The sequence below is a fragment of the Canis lupus genome, chromosome 4, assembly GCF_011100685.1.
Source record: "Canis lupus familiaris isolate Mischka breed German Shepherd chromosome 4, alternate assembly UU_Cfam_GSD_1.0, whole genome shotgun sequence".
NCBI classification, from domain to species: Eukaryota; Metazoa; Chordata; class Mammalia; order Carnivora; family Canidae; genus Canis; species Canis lupus.
Window position 1 is genome coordinate 21,136,613 of NC_049225.1, and position 16,739 is coordinate 21,153,351.

A 16,739-nucleotide genomic window follows, 5' to 3' on the forward strand; every position below is an offset into this window, starting at 1 on the left:
CACTTGCTTTTCTGGCTCTTTGCTCAAGCAGGCCTTCTGCCCCTATTTTACTCCATGAACCCCTGTGCTGGAATCTGAGATATTCCTGCCCCTAGCAAAGAAGCAGGAAGTAACTGTCTCAGGTTATATGCAGGGAGAGGCAGGAGAAGATTTTACATCATTTTTCTCTAACCTTCACCATCTTTCACCTACTCAATCAGACATTTCCTATAGTTAGTTGATACATGTGGATATGGTTGTTTTTCTTTGTAGCAGCGGTAATAAAAATGGGATTTTATACATTACTCTGTAACTTTTTTGGCTTAACAATACATTATGGATAACCATTTTGATTTATGTCACCTTTTCCCTTTTTTAATAGCTTCTTATAGGTCTAAATGAAATATTATCCACCAGGTACCTTACTGCTGATAAAAACACAGTGTTTTATAGTCAACTGTGAAGGAATGGGGGGAGGGCTGGGTGAAGATATAAATCTGATGGTGGGATTAGGCCTGAGAGGCCAGAGGAAAGGAGATTGACATTTCCCAGGGAAATTGACAGGTTAGTCAATATCCCAGGTCAAATCCATCTTCTTAGAATCACCTGCATTTCTTCTGATAACTAAAATACTTACTATTAAACACTTACTGCTGACACTATGGCTGCCTGGCTCATTTTTCTTGAGTGTATGTGTGCTTAATCTGTGTTTTGTCTGTTTGAGGACTTCATAGTTCAAATCTGCTCCCAGCCCCCACCACTCACTCACATCCTTTCCCTCCTATGCCTGTTACACAAAAGGCAGCACTTACTGGGTCAAATTGAGAATTTATCCCTCCTCTGAGAGAGTTAAGATTATGTATGTGGCCAGTGTCTGGTCCCAAGATCCTAGTCTGTCTAAATTTCTGAGTCTGCTTCTGGCGGAGAGAACAGGGTGGACTGTCCTGGGATTGAAGCTTGGGATCTAAACTGTTGGACAGTGTCTTGAGTTCTATACAAAAGAGAATTGAATTGTAGATCAGCTGGGAGGTTATTGTGATAGCCCTGGTGCCCTGCGCCTCCAGGGCACTGGAACCCTGTGGGAGCACATAGCTGGCATTTTTTGCTTGAGATAGGAAGTCTTTTGCTTCCTCTGTGAAGAGGCTTGAATTCAAAAGACTGTTGTGGTAGGATGGAGTCTTTTTTGTGGTAAAAATGAAATGGAGATTTGGCTTCAGTTGTTACGGGGTGGTGGGCAAATGAGCTCTCTCTCCAGCATTTGGCGGAAAGCCGGTTTAAGAGCTTGTGGCCACATTTTTGTCCGACATCATAGAGGGCATAGAGAAGCTGTGATTCCAGCCCCAGAGGAGTGAGCTTTTATCTCGATGTGATTCTCCAAAGACCATCTTTATGCAAGAAGTGTCAGAGACCCATTTCATAGTAAGTTTCTTTCAAGGTTTTGTTTCGGTTGGTGATAAGTTCCCTATCATCACTCAAGGGCTGACGTCATTTCCAGATAGTGGTGTCCCTGAGAGCTTTCCCAGCCCTGGGAGGTACTGACTGGTGGTGGGATGACCAGGCTGAGAGGCAGGTCCCTGTGTTGTGTTTCTTCCTGGGCCTCAGTCTGGCTCTCTCTGAAATGTGCTAATCATCTCTCTGTCGACTTCCTGGGCTATTGGCAGAGAAATCTGAAAGTTTTCTTCAGATTTAAGTTGCCTTTTTATACTCTGCCAAATTTTGTTTTCCCTGAGTTGGGTCTTTTGTTAGCATATTTGTTGGAGTAGAACTTGTCTAAGCTTTGGTTTCTCAATTTGGAGAAAAAATTGGGTAGTATCCATTCACAAGTAGCCTGGGACTGGATGTGCAGAATGGTTAAATGAATGTGTGAATAAACATGCACTTGGTTGGATGTGGTGAGGAACTTCAGAGTGACACAAGAAGCATGTTCTGAGGACAGTTTACTCCAGAAACTAAGAGGTCATGGCTGTGAAGTAGTAAATACACATAAGCATTGGCAGTTTAAATATATGGTCCAAGTCAAGAATGCAAGACTGAAACAAAAGCACATGAGAGGGATGTCAGTGAGTTGGGGAGCATCCGAGGCTCGGACCAGAGTTAGGAATCAGATCCTTGTGACCTTAATTTAACATTCTTCAGAATGTGGGCCAGTCTGCACAGCCATCCTGTGTCAGCCTGCCCAGCTGAAGGCCACATGTACTTGAAGTTGCTATTATGTTTATTCTTGCTTTAATCAGAACATTTATAAGTCTGGGGTCTTCTCTTGTATTTAGTTGGTCAGTGATTGTGTCTTTGCTAAGAACCACAAATAAGCATCCTTGGGAGGTAGTGGGAGGGAAGAAAGGGGTTTATGCAAGAGTCCAGAGCCCTAAGGCCAACAGAAAGAAGTCAGGCACAGCCAGCCACCAGTGGAAAAAACCTGCTTTTAAGGCTGAGATCCTGCATACCAGGTATTGTCTTGGATGGGGATGGGAGTGGGACATGATATGCTAGGTTCTTTCCAGGTCTCAGGGAATATGCTTTCACCTCCTGGAGTCTCACCCCCTGGGAAATTAATCTCTAAATGGCTAAAATCCTTGTGTTTTATCCACCTCTAACCCCATTAGACAGCTGGTCCCATTTCTCTCTATGGCTACTGATTCCTTGTTCGGTGTTCTCTCAAAATATCATCTGTGAATTCCTCTTCCATGTGGAGAGCATGAGAGAGTGGAAGAGAACCAGGGTCTATTATACTTTTGATGAGTGAATGCACTTGACTGTCGACATAGGGAATGTGGCTCTCAACTTGAGCAGGTGGCAGAAAGGCCAGGGGGGCTTATTAAGCACAGATCATTGGCTTCTCCCCCAAAGTTTTCCAATCTGATATGTCTGTGGCAGGGCCTGAGAATGTTCATTTTTAACAAGTTCCCAGGAAATGCTGCTGCCACTCATCTAGGCACTTTGAGAACCACTGTCCTAGAGGGTAGAGACCCAGGCCAGCCTACTCTCAGCAAGGCCCAAGTCTGCAGGGGGTGAGTTAATAAATTATAAAGCACACCCTCCTTCTTTACCACTTCCTCCTCCTCTTTTATTTAGGCTCATTTGTCCTTGCCTCAGGGGTTTTAAAGAAAACCCTGGCCTAGACCAATGTGTCCCAGATCCAAAGTCACCTCTCTGGGAAGCCTTCCATGAACCCCAGGATTAGATGTTATGGCTTTCTATACTTCCTCGTGATAGTTACCAGTTATAAGTCACAATTTAGGTAATTAACGTGATTTCTTAACACCTCTCTCCCCTAAGAGACTATAAGGAAAGCTCTCTGAAGGAAGGGTTTAAGAACAGTAGGAAAAAGGTAAAGTGGCTGGGTGGGGGAATCGTGGTTGGTCATCCCCAGGATTATGGAAGAGAGTGGAAGAACAGTGGCTTTTGTCCCCAAAGAAGTGCCTCATGCGGGGAAGAGGAAGAAAGGAGGTGACATTCTCTAGGAATTTTGGCTCAGGTCTACCCCAGCTCTGGCTGGCATCAACCAGATATTTGTCTTCTCTACTTTACCCACTAGTCTGAGTATTTCATCTCTCTGTAGATTGTAAAACCTGAGTTGGTTTTGCTTGCTCTAAGCCTCAGCTACTGCACCCAAAAGATAAAAAGTTAAAGCCCCAGGAAGGGAGAGACCTGAATCCAAAGCTCCATTCTGCTACATTTTCATGTGTATTACTGTTGCATTTCTTTTTTTTTTTTTTTGTATATTTTTTTATTGGAGTTCAATTTGCCAATGTATAGTATAACATCCAGTGCTCGTCCTGTCAAGTGCCCCCCTCACTGCCCATTTCTATGAGCATTTGACTTAGTTTCTGTAAGCTTCAGCTTCCCTTGGCACAAGAAAATGGTTTCTGTTTCCTAGCATTCTGGGGAAACTTCCAGAGTCAATGTACAGTACCTGATAAGTATGATGAGGGCTCTGTGCACATGGGCCAGCATTCATCACTGTTCCCACCATCCTTTTTTTTTACCATTGCCATGATTCCTGCCCCTCACCCAAGGTTTTTATGAGGTTCCTATGAGTAGGATCAAGAACTTCATAGCCATACAGCACCTTTTTCATGTCTAGGGTACCAAGTGCCCCAAGCCTTGCCCACAAGGCCACCGTACAATCCTCTTCATTGGAAACAAGGCCCATGCCTTTCTATCCACAGCACGCCAGCGCACGTTCTCCCCCTGCCAGTCCTTTGGTGACTCTTGATATGACAAATGCATCTTTTGTCTCTTTCCGTTCTCAGGACTCTAACTAACCAACTAAAGAACTGTTACCCAGAGCATTGTTCCCAAGGAAGAAAAGAGCTAAACACCCACCCACTACTGCTTTGTGCCAGGAATCTACAGTTGGTTTGCAAGGCAGCATATGTTGTCCTTTTGGGAAAATGAGAGTGAGACCAAGTGAAGAGGCAGCAGAGGTGTCTCAAGTCATCCCAAGGCAAGTGGCCATACCGCGGTGGTCTCACTCTTCCCTGGGCTAGATCCTTCCTGGCCTTTTGCAGTATGTAGCTTCCTATTCTCCGTAGATAAGACAAATAAAAGAATACTCAAGTCTCATGATCTCAAAGGGTAGATCCTAAGGTTTAAACCCACTTATTTTACTGATGAGGCCCAGAGAGGGACACTTTCCCAAGATTACACAGTGATTTATAACTGGACCAGAACTTACTATAGTTACATCTTTTTGTTTGAAGTAGTGGGGCTAATGCCATCTACAGTGTGATTTTTTTTTTAAAGGCAAATGCTGTGTTCATCATAGCTTGATAAACTGTAAAAGGCCTCTCTCTCCTGAGTACTCATTTCCCTTCCCTACTAGCCTCTGTGTCTGAATTGATGCCATGCAGTTGAGGGAGAGCATAATAGAATGATGGAGCATGGGGGAGCTGGAGCGAGCCTGATTTCAAAGTTTGGCTCTGCTACTGACCCGCTGTATGGGGTTGGGAAATTCCTCAATCTTCTTGAACCTCAATAAAATAGGATAATGTTACTTAAGAGAGATTCTTGTGATTTAATGCCTTGAGTCATCTGTAGCTGGGCCTACCAAACAATAAACACTCAAAAATTGCTAGTTATAGTTACCTCCAAGTAAATTGTTTAAGAAAAAGATGGAAAGTCAATTGATTAAGGTGTTCATGGTGTCTGAAAACAAGGCTAAAATGATAAAAAGAAACTCTAAATGGAAACGAAAAAGGAATCCTGCCATTAGGAGACATAAATGAATTATGGATTTTTTTTGTTATTAAAATGCTGGGATATCTGGATCCCTAATTTCAGGTCAATGATTCAAGAAATGAAGTATCTACTTTGAAAGTGTGTTATGATGGTGCCTGTGTCAGCTATTTTGGGAAAGGCAACACTTGGTTTACATAGATGCTTTGGAATCTGAGGAGGGAGTTCTAAAGAGATCTGTGCAAGCAAATCCCAGGGAGAAGAGTGACAGGTTCCAAGGGTAATGGAGCGATAGGGGAATGCCAGCTCACAGCACGAAGTAGGCTGTGTATGCAGAATGGAACCATGGTGGGCCAGTGGAAATGCCATGAATTTCTACATGAACTTTAGATCAAATAGTCTCTTGACAAAAAGCAATGCTGCACTGAATGACCTTCAAACTGTGTGCCCTGGGCCAGTCACAAGGGCTCCTTTTCCCCTTCCACTCCCATCTCCTGGGTAACAGCAGATAGGAAGCCATGGAAGAAGGGGACAGACTCATGGGAACGTAAGAAATGAATGCCAATAGAGAAGATGTAATATTTATTCTAGGTAAGGTTGCTTTGGTGATCCGGAGCAGTGTTTGAACTAGATTTAGGAAGTTACCCAGGTATCAGAATGGAAGGCAAGAGTGCCTGTGGAGTTTGTTGAGAAACTGCTCTGAATGCTAGTGGGGCAGCTTGGCTCCTGCAGGCTCTCGTTGCAGAGGGCCTGGGTCTGGGAAGCCTATGGTTCCCCTCACTCCAGCATTCAGGAGGCTGAGGTATAAGGAGGGGTGGATGCCATGACACAGGCTCTGAAGGAGAGGCAGCATGCAGAGTGGGAAGAAAGGCTCTGGAGTCTGTAAGATCTGTACCTATGCTCTCTCTCCAGGTCCTGCTGTGTGATTTTGAGAAAATTCCAGCACCCCTGAGTGTCAGCATCCTCATCCCTAAATTAGAATCTTATTATCCCCCTTGTAATGCTGTGACAGGATCAAATGAGAAAATGTATATGAATTGTAGTGCAGCTAGTCCTCTGTGAATGCAACTCTTTCTTCTTGTGGCATCATTAATGGTTATTGAGCAACAAGGTTTCTTCCAGCTTCCATCCAGGCCATGCTAATGGCTCCCTTGAGGGATCCTCATAGCTGTATGTGATCCTCACCCCAATCCAGTGAGGTGGACAGTAGAGCAGTTGTAATTGGGTTACACACTGAGGGTTGGAAAGGTTAAGCAGCCTCCCTGAAACCATTTGGGGAACAGGAGGTAGACCCGAACCAGAGACGGTTCCCTGGCTCCTAGTTCAGGGCTCTTCTACCTCAACCTGCTCCTGATGGGCAGGCACCAGCTCCCTGGGCCTCAGGTACCTGCTACGACATAAAAAAACACCCACAAACTTAGTGACTTGAAAAAATAAACTCATGATTCTCTATTTCAGCAATTTGGTTGAGCTCAGCTGGGTGGTTGTAAAGGAAGAAACACTCCACTTGTATGTCTCCTTCTCACTTCTCAGACTCAACCATGTGTGGGGGGTTACCAATGTGTGGGGTTTCTTCCCACACCAAACAATTCTGCAACACCAGAATTGCAGAATGTCTTATGATCAAACTCAATTCTACTTAAGATGAAAGAGGACTGCAACCACCTCCATTTTGACCTCAGTCTAATTCTAACTGATTTCTTTCTTTTTTTTTTTTTTCTAACTGATTTCTAACTAATTTTCTAACTGATTAAGTTCTTCTTCCCGGCTTATCTCTTAACTCAGACAAAAGACTGAGTGAGCAAAGCATCCCGTGATGGGAACCAAAACTACCCCGTCAAGAAATAGGGACTGCCCTGAGCCAGCAAGGCCCTCTGGGACTGACCCAGAGACCATGAATGACCTGATTGTTGCTGCCCACCTGCATGTACCCCCTGACCTTCGTCCCACATTTTCTTTATATAAACCTCCAGGTACTTTTGTCTCCCTTTGGAGGCAGTCTTTGAGACATTAATTAGTCCGCTGTCTTTCAGATGATTTCCTCACTGAAATAAATTCCTTTCTTGTTTCACCACCACTCATTCCTCTGCCTTTGGATTATGTCAGTGGTGAGTGGCCAGCCCTGATCTGTTTGGGACTCTGGAGCCAGGTGCTCTTATAACCCTGTGCCCTGGTTATAGAGACAGTGTCAGACTATGGTCTGACACTTGGTCCCAAAGGATACCCTCTCCCCTCTCTTTGAGGCCAATCACAAGGTCAGGTTGTCACCTGGGCTTCTGACCGATCAGCTATAGAATCTCAATTCTCTGTCCTCAGGTTTGCTTACTTGGCTAGAGCAGCTCAGAGTTCAGGGAAACATTGACTTGCTAGATTACTTATTTATCATAAAAGGATATAACTCAGGAATAGCCAGATGGAAAAGACGCATATGGCAGGGTATGTGGGAAGGGGTGCAGAGCTGCCCTCCCAGGGCAGTCACTCTCCCAGAATCTCTATGTGTTCCCCAACCTGGAAGCTCTATGAACCCTGTCCTTTCAAGTTTTTCATGAAGGCTCCAATACAGTCAAGAGTGATTTAATCATTGCTCTTTGGTGACTAATGTGTCCTCCAGGCCCTGCCCCTGCCTTGCAGAGGGGCAAGCTGAAAGTTCCCACCTTTAAAGTATAAGGTTGGTTCCCCAGGCAACCATCCTCATTAACATAAACTCAGCTTCATTGAAAGGAACTTGTTATGAGTATCAAGACACTCCTCTCACCTTTATCACTGGAACTATTTCAGGAACTGGAGCTATTTGGGGACAAAAGACCAATGATTATAATACAGGATTCTCTCATTGCTCTTAAAACTTGAGAAATTACAAGGATTTTAGGAGCTGTGTGCCAGAAATGGAGACAGAGACCACAAGCTGCATTGTCCAGCTTGCCAAAGCAAGTCATTGGCCAAGGCCAGGTCTTTGTCAATGAGAACTACCCAGGGCCATGGATAGAGAAAGGCATGCCCATGGTTGCAACAATCTACCATGTGTACAGGGGAAGAAGATGAGCACCAGCATTCCAATCTTTATCCAACCTAGGATTCTGTACTGTGGCTAAAGCCTGGTTTCCTACTCTGAGAAGTCTTCTTGGGTTCCCAGATATGTGTAGTTCAAAATAAACTTCCCCATTCTTCTCCCACCATCACAATGCACTGTAATTTCTCTTTGTTATATGCTCTGCAAGGCAGGGACCGTGTCTATCTTTTCTACTCTAGTGCTCCTAACCTCTAGCACTGAGATTGGCATGCAGTTGGTGCTAAATAAATACTTGTTGATAGGACATTTGTATATTTTCTTCTCTCAGAATTACAGAGAGGTGTTTTCTTATGTTTCATAATGGGACTGTATCTGGCAGCCTGATACCCTTCCTGGGCTTCTCAGGCTTAGAATAATCTCTTGTCCACCGTGAGTTGGTGAATGTAGATAAAATGAAACACCAATATTCATAATAAAAACCATTTATTTAGTACTTACAGTTACCGCTTAGGTACCTACTATAAGTCAGGCTCTCTGCATGACTTATTCTGATCCCCCACCAGGAGTGTTCTAGACTATACTAAACCTTCAGATTCAAAGACTGCCACAGGCCACACTTGGCCCCATTCTGCCTGTGGGGCTATAAGACAGGAACCACAGCTTGCTGGCAGGACAATGCCAACTGTTTCTTTTCTGAGGGAGTCTGTGCAGAAGTCCACAGATGAGAGAAGACAAGCTCTCACTAGGTAGGTGCAGGATTCCTCCTGGCTTAAAAAGCCTTCTGCCCAGCAGGAGCCAAATTCTCTTGTTATGACTCCATAGGGACATTTTCCGGGGTCTCTGCAGGGGATGAAACAAGAGTCACCTCACTGGGGGAAACCTAGAGCTATGCCATCCCATCTAGTATTTATAATTTTTCCAACCCAGGAACAACCTATCAATGAGGGATCATTTTCTTTATCATCAGAAATGTTACTCAGTAACAGAGGCACCAGGGTGGTGCAGTCAGTTGAGAGTCCTACTCTTGATTTCAGCCTAGGTCATGATCTCAGGGTCCTGGGATTGAGCCCCACATTGGGCTCCATGCTCAGCAGGAAGACTGCTTGAGGATTCTCTCTCCCTCTCCCTCTGCACACCCCTCAACCCAAGTGCTCTCTCTCAGATAAATCTTTTATTTCTTTTTTTTTTAAGATTTTATTTACTTATTCATGAGAGACACAGAGAGAGGCAGAGACAGGAGAAGCAGGCTCCATGCAAGGTGCCCGATATGGGACTCGATCCCGGGATTCCGGGATTACGTCCTGAGCCGAAGGTAGATGCTCAACCGCTGAGCCACACAGGCATCTCATCTCTCAAATATGTCTTTAAAAAAAAGAGAAGTGTTACTCATAACATAGTTGATATTCTATCCTTAACTGTAACTGAACCAACATGAGTTCCCTCCTTGGTGAGTCACAGATAGAACTTACACCAGGTGGAGTTGTCACACAAAAGAAACTTTATTTGCAACAAATAAGGAAACCACAGGGAATAATTTCCAAAGCTGTGAACAAGGATGATTTTTTTTTTAATTCAGGGTCAGGATGAATATTTAGAAAGGGAGCCTTGTCATTGCATGTGGAGGTGGGCATAAAGTCACACATGCACCTCAAGGAAACATGCCTAGACGTACATTGTAAGTTACATAAATAAGGCTTGTGCTCCTCCTTGGGTGGAGATTTTAGTATCACAATGAGGTAGAGTTGCGTGCCTAGGTGGCTCAGTCAGTGAAGCATCTGTCTTCAGCTCGGGTCATGATCTTGGGGTCCTGGGACTAAGTTCCACATTGGGCTCCCTGCTCAGTGGGGAGTCTGCTTCTTCCTGTTTCTCTGCTGCTCCCCCCACTTGTGCTCTCTTTCTCCATCAAATAAGTAAATAAAATCTTTAAAAAAAACAAAAACAATGAGGTAGGGTTGACTGTTGGTCAGCGCACAGGTTGCCCCATGACCCATCCATGTAGGTGTGAGTCCCAAGTGGACTGAGCTTTCTTTCAGGGCGCTCATTATTGCTTGAAGGGTAGTTTCAGTTTCCAGTGGGGATGCTCTGCATGAAGGGTCTTTTCCTGAGTTAAAAGATAAGATGGAAAGAAGAGCTTTAAGGAAAAATGTTGGTGAGTACAAGCAGGTAAACTACAAAGGTCAGACCTGGGGAGCTAGCTGGTGACAGGTAACTGGGAGAGTGGAACTAGAGCATTAACCTAAGGCCAAATTCTAATGCAAAAGGAAAAAAAGTTATTGATTCTCACCTATTACCTTCCTCATTTTACAGACAAGGAAACAAGCTCAGAGAAATTCAGTAAGTGGCAGAGTAAGGATGAGAACCCAGGTCCCAGGCTACATTACTATTTTGCCTGTTAGCCTATTATAAGCATAATTAGAGAAACATCTTTTAAATTTTTTATTGATTTTTAAAAAGATTTTATTTGTTTATTTGAGAGAGAGAGCAGAGCGAGAGAGAGAGTACAAGTGAGCTGGAAGGGAAGACGGAGAAGGAGAAGCAGACTCCTCGCTTAGCAGGAAGCCCGATGTGGGGTTCCATCCCAGGACCTCAGGATCGTGACCTGAGCCGAAGACAGATGCTTAACTGACTGAGTCACCCAGGGGTTCCAGGGAATATCTTTTATAAACACAAATCATAAATTATAAAGCAAAATGTATATTATCTTCAGGTCACATTCTGCTTTGGCCTGTATTAGGTATTGGGTTTTAATTAGCACAAGTTGTTGAAGTCTATGACCTCTTGTCAGGTCAGAAGAGCTGTGGACAAAACCAAGAAGGCTTTACAATCTCGGCCAGGTTCTCCAAACCTTTTCGGTCCTGCACTCTATCAGTAAAATATTTCTGCAGACACATTCCCCCACACATGTATCTTCATTATTTTTGGATTTATACATTGGTGATTCCACATACATGAAATGTCCAGAATAGACAAATCCACACAGAAAGAAAGTAGATTAGCTGTTGCCGGGCCATGGGGGGAGGAGGGAGTGGGAAGTGGCTACTGATGGGGACAGAGTTTCTTTTTGGGGTGATGGACATGTTCTGGAATTTGATAGTAGTGATAATTGTATAACCTTGTGAATATCCTTAAAAAGACATTGAATTACATATAGTCTAAAAGGTGAATATTTTGATATATGAATTATATCAATTATAAAAATATTATCATAAATAAAAGTTCTGATACTGTCTTATGTCACCCCAACAAATTGTCTTGTACTGTCCCTCTGGACTCACTGCTTTCTTCTTTTTTTTAAAGATTTTATTTATTTGTTTTGAGAGAGAGACAGAGATAGCAAGAGAGCATGAGCAGGGAGGAGAGGGAGAAGCAGACTCCCCACTGAGCAGGGAGCCCCACTGTAGCACTCCATCCCGGGACCCTGAGATCATAACCTGAGCCGAAGGCAGGTGCTTAACTGACTGAGCCACCCAGGTGCCCCTGGACTCACTGCTTTAAACCAACCCCCTAAATAGGCTATGTCTCAATTATAAGCCATTTATGGCTCCTTTTTGCTTTCACAACTGTTGTGAATTTGTGTAAATTGCTTATCAATCAACAATAATAACATATATATTGAATATTTGCTAGTTGTAAAGCAGGATTCTAAGTGCTCTATTTACATGCACAGATCTCACATTCCCATGCAGCTCTGTTATTACTGTTAATGTCCCCATTTTACAAGCAAATTGAGGCTCAGGTAGTTTAAGTAACTCTTCCAGAGTCAAAGCTATTACATGTCTGTGTAGGGCTTCAAACCAAGCAGCCTGACCTCAACGCTGGTTTCACACTTACTGTGTGTCAACACGGGGGGACATACAAAGTCCCTGTATCCTGGGAGTTTATCCTCCAGTAGGAGAGGGGGGCTAAAAGTAAGTAAATATAAGACAAGTACAGATATTTCCAAGTTCACTGAAGAACATATGACAGCCAAGTTCTGTGTGTGTCTTTTCACCCTGAGAAATATTCAGGATGAAGGAATGAAGTATGAGCTTTAAATTAAATTTTGGGTGCACCTGGGTGGCTCAATCGGTTAAGCACCTGCCCTCAGCTCAGTTCATAATCTCAGGGTTCTGGGATGGAGCCCCATGTTGGGCTCCCTGCTCAGTGGGCGTGGGGAGCCTACTTCTCCCTCTCTCTCTGCTGCTCCCCTCTGCTTGTGCTCCGTGCTGTGTCAAATAAATAAATAAAATCTTAAAAAAAATAAATTAATAGAATTTTGTTTATATAAACAAATAACAAAGAAACCCCCACAAATTTTGTTTATGCTTCTGAGCTGGGCCACAGAGTGTTTGGGATGTTGGGGGCACCAGATATCCCACCAACACCAGCTCTAGCAGAATTCATCAACACTGAGCCACTGGGATCCAGTGGCTGGGGGCCCAGTGTTACGTCAATGTTTAGAAGCCTGGACTCTTGGCTTACCCTCTTTGAACTGAAAAGACCTTAAATAGTAAGGAAGTTTTTGCATTTGCTGCAGCACACTAATTGGTAGGCAAATCACATTAATATTTCTAAGCTGCTCAGTATATGGTAGAGACTGAATAAAATTGCTATGAATGTTGACGTAGGACATCTGACACTTATTGAATTATCATTCTTCAGTAAGCCTTTCGGAATACGAACTATAAGATCTCTACCCAGTGTAACCAGTAAAAAAAAAAAAAAAAAGATCTTTATTAATTGACATGAAAAGATTTTCATAGTGTATTATTCCATGAAAAAAGTAGATTTAAAAAGAACATGAGTGGAACGCCTGGGTGGCTTAGCGGTTGAGGGTCTACCTTTGGCTCAGGGCATGATCCTGGGATCCGGAGCAAGTCCCCATATCTAGCTCCCTGCGGGGAGCCTGCTTCTCTTTCTGCTTGTGTCTCTGATTCTCTCTCTCTGTGTGTCTCTCATGAATAAATAAATAAATCTTAAAAAAAAAAAAGTATAAGAGCATGGTTCCATTTTGGTGGTGTTACTGGTGTGTAGTTATCTGGAGAAAAATATAAGGGAGGATATAGACCAAAATGTTTTTTTTTAATTTTTTTTTATTAGTTATTTATGATAGTCATACAGAGAGAGAGAGAGAGAGGCAGAGACACAGGCAGAGGGAGAAGCAGGCTCCAGGCACCGGGAGCCCAACGTGGGACTCGATCCCGGGTCTCCAGGATCACGCCCTGGGCCAAAGGCAGGCGCCAAACCGCTGTGCCACCCAGGGATCCCCTAGACCAAAATGTTAATAGAACTTCTTTCTTTCTTTCTTTTTTAAAGATTTTATTTATTCATAGACAGAGAGAGAGAGGCAGAGACACAGGCAGAGGGAGAAGCAGGCTCCACGCAGGAGGCCCGACGTGGGACTCAATCCTGGGTCTCCAGGATCACACCCCAGGCTGCAGGCGGTGCCAAACCGCTGCGCCACCGGCGCTGCCCTAGAACTTATTTCTGTAATGAGTAAAGATCATTTCAATTTTTAAACTACTTGCCTGTATTTCATGACTTTTTTTTTGTGAGGTGTGCGCATTGCTTTTATAATTAGAGAAGTAATTTTTACCCAGAGCTACACCCTACCCTGGTTAAATTAGGCGAAAAGAATGACTCTGGTGAAGGTCACACTTCCAAATTTTGGACTTTTTGAGGCTATCTTGGCTAATTTCCATTTCTGTTGGATTTCCTCCTTGAAGCAAGACCCTATTTTTGGACCTCTTTGTAAGCAGAGGAGGCTGTAGTTGGTTGACGAGGCACCACCTGCAGACTGGGTTCCAGGAGATTCCTTCTAGAATAATATCCTGCCAGAAACCTTAGACATTTTACTTGGGATTACAGATCCTTCTAGAAACAGAGGCCTGTTTGCTAACCCGGTCTTCAGTATTGGGGTGTTCAGCTTCCCGACTTGTAAAGGAGAGGAATGAGGTTGATGAGCCCCTCACTCTTCCTCCTTTGGGCTTTGCTTTTCTCCAGGCCTCCCAGCCCCGACTGCTGAAAGCAGAAGAGAAGAAAGAACCCAGGCACAGCGGGCGTCCTCCCAACCATGGGGCAGACTTGCCAACAAGGATGCGTAAGTCCTCCCCTTGCTCTTTTCTGACTTCACGTGGTCACAGGCACCACTGCCTGCCCACCCTTCTCCCGTGGGAGATTACTTGGGGTCCGTTGTCTCGGAGGGAGACCCAGAGCTCGGCAGACACGTGTTGTGGGGTGAGGCAGGAGGCCCACAGATCCGTCCTCTAGCTCTCTTTGCAGTTTAATTTTACCCCCGGGGTCAGATAGGTCCTGGCAAGGAGAACCCAGAGGGTCATTTGTGTCACCCCTAAGTGGATTAATCACTTCTTAGGTCCTTTTGCTACAAAGTCATGAACATGTGTTGAACACAGGAATGTGGCTTTTTCTAGGTGAAGTCTTCCCTGGCCAGATTGTATATGGCCGTGTAAAAGCAGAAGCCCATTCTTGCCTCTCACAGAGAGCTTTACTTCTCCCCTGGGTGTTGGAACAAACCCTGGAAAATGTTTATATGGGACAAATTATGTTCTTCTGAGTAGCTGGTTCATTTTTAGTAACCTAATCTGCAGATGGTTACACCATAGCAAGGACTACACAGGATCCCCTTTAACAGTTTGGGGAAATGAGGTACAGTCGGGATTAAGCCCAGTGACAAACCCGGGGCTGGGACTTGAGGTGTGCACCAGGGAGAGGATTCTCTCAGAGCAGCCTGTCAACCCCTCCTGTCACCTGGCCTGCCTGCCTCGTGAAGACTTCCAGCTCAGTCTGTGGGTGGGGGAAATTCGTTCCCAGGTAGTGGGGAGGAGTGGGGAGGAGGGAACACAAGGCCAAGGAGTTGCTTTCCTCTCCATGTGAGGTGGGTGGGCAATGGTCCCCAGTCCTACAGGCCTGGCTCGAAAAGCCCCCTTCATTACCTCTGAGGGGATCCCTATGGTCCAGCCCAGAAATATCCTTCCTACCTCACGGGGCTTTGAGAGAACTGAATTGCACCCCACTTCTGACACCCCCGTGACAGCTCAGGGTCTCAGTCTTAGTCTCATCTCTGTAATCCAAGACACCTCCCTGGGTTAGAGTGAACAGGAGGCCACTAAATACACACACCTGAAAACTCCTTGGGTCCCGGGCCCCAATGCCTGTTCCTTCTCCTTTATTCCACACTTGGGGTGAAAAAAAAGTTTTGCCTGCTCTGGGAAAGGAGGAGCTCCTCCAAATCAGGGGGTCTGTTTGGGCTGTCATTGCCCATTGTCAAACCTTTCATGGTCCCCACTGTCCCCTTCGGTGCCCCTACCTGGCCTGGAAGGCCCCAGGCAGAATGCTACTGAGAGAGTAACGCAGGCCAGGTCAGCTTTGGAGAGGTGACACAAAGCAGCCAGTGTCACAGGCGCCACGCGGCAGTCAGCAGGCTTGGGCACTGGTACTTGGAGTTCAGGGCCAGTCTGTGGGTCTCCGGGCTGGTCCTCTGTGGTCCTTGGGGGTCCGGAAAGAGGAACATGGGCTCTGGGATCTCAGACACAAGCAGGAAACCCAGGAGTTGGAAATCGATTTGTTCTCTCAAGTGGCCCTCGGTGAGTCACAGTTATTGCCCTATGTCTCCGTGAGTCTATGATCTTTACTGGTGTCATTCACTGAGCAACTACTCTGTGCCAGCCACTTCACACAGTCTCCTTAAATTTCACAAAGTTCCAACAAAGTAGGTATCATTCTCATCTTACAGATGGGAAAACCCAGGCATAGGGAAGGTAAGTTACTTGCCTAATTTTATACTTATCAGTGACAGAACTCAAGTCCCTGTAACTCCCAGCCTATGTGCTCTTTCTACCTCCAGGACAAACTCAGGGCTGGGGGTGAGGCATGTGACTCCACCTGTAATTACATAAGGACATTCATATTTTGAGATGTTCCAAACTTAGAAATGGTGTGCTCTGGATATTGGATTCCCACTCTTAGTCTAATGGACCCAAAATCATGTGGTCCATTCAGTTACTTTCTCCTTGGCTCCTTAGGCTGTTCCAAGCTACAGACAGTATTTTTTTTATTGTTTCCTTACTCTTAACTCTCCTGAAGGCCTATAAGTATCTGTAAGGCTTCATTAGAGTGCCTTTCAGCAGCAAGCTTGCTTTCATGGGATATCAGCATAAAGCCTAGACTTTGGTTTTTGTCCACATGAAAAACTTGCTGAGATTGTCCTGGTCACTTGGGTTGTCTTTGGGATACCTTTTCTTGCTTCCCTAGGGCCATGATTTCTGTAGAGCTTCTTTGAAGAGCAGCCTACTCAGAAGAGGGCATGGTTTCTCACTTCACGAACAACAAACATTTATTAAGCACCTACCCTGTGTGAGGCAGGACAAGAAGTGCTGAAAAGATGATCTCTGCCCTTCAGGAAGGATCCATGGGTTACCCCTGATTCTTATACAGACTGGCTACATGTCTGTGGGCCACTATCCAACCTTCTAGAAACCTCAGTCTCTTTCCTTATAAAGTGGGATTGCCTCTTGTGTTTTATCACTCCTGGTTCCCTCCCTCCTCACCCACCAAGAAGTGGTTGTAAGAGTCC

General features: G+C 44.8%; 1 protein-coding gene and 1 long non-coding RNA gene across 4 annotated transcripts in view; one reads left to right on the plus strand and one right to left on the minus strand.

Moving 5' to 3' along the window:
- Positions 1-16,739, plus strand: part of HK1 (hexokinase 1) — a 120,083-nt gene that overhangs the window by 20,513 nt on the left and 82,831 nt on the right. For 2 of the 3 annotated variants that reach the window (XM_038534166.1, XM_038534167.1), the window contains 2 exons: positions 4,233-4,426; positions 14,150-14,246. In XM_038534166.1, coding sequence (XP_038390094.1) covers positions 14,220-14,246 — 27 coding nt within the window. In that variant the 5' untranslated portion in view covers positions 4,233-4,426; positions 14,150-14,219. The remainder of the gene's footprint in view (positions 1-4,232; positions 4,427-14,149; positions 14,247-16,739) is intronic. The other variant, XM_038534168.1, reaches the window with a different exon arrangement.
- Positions 9,645-15,668, minus strand: LOC119871465. The gene is made up of 2 exons (XR_005357920.1): positions 15,474-15,668; positions 9,645-10,268 (listed from the first exon to the last, which is right to left on the minus strand). It is a non-coding gene; the product is annotated as an uncharacterized LOC119871465 (long non-coding RNA).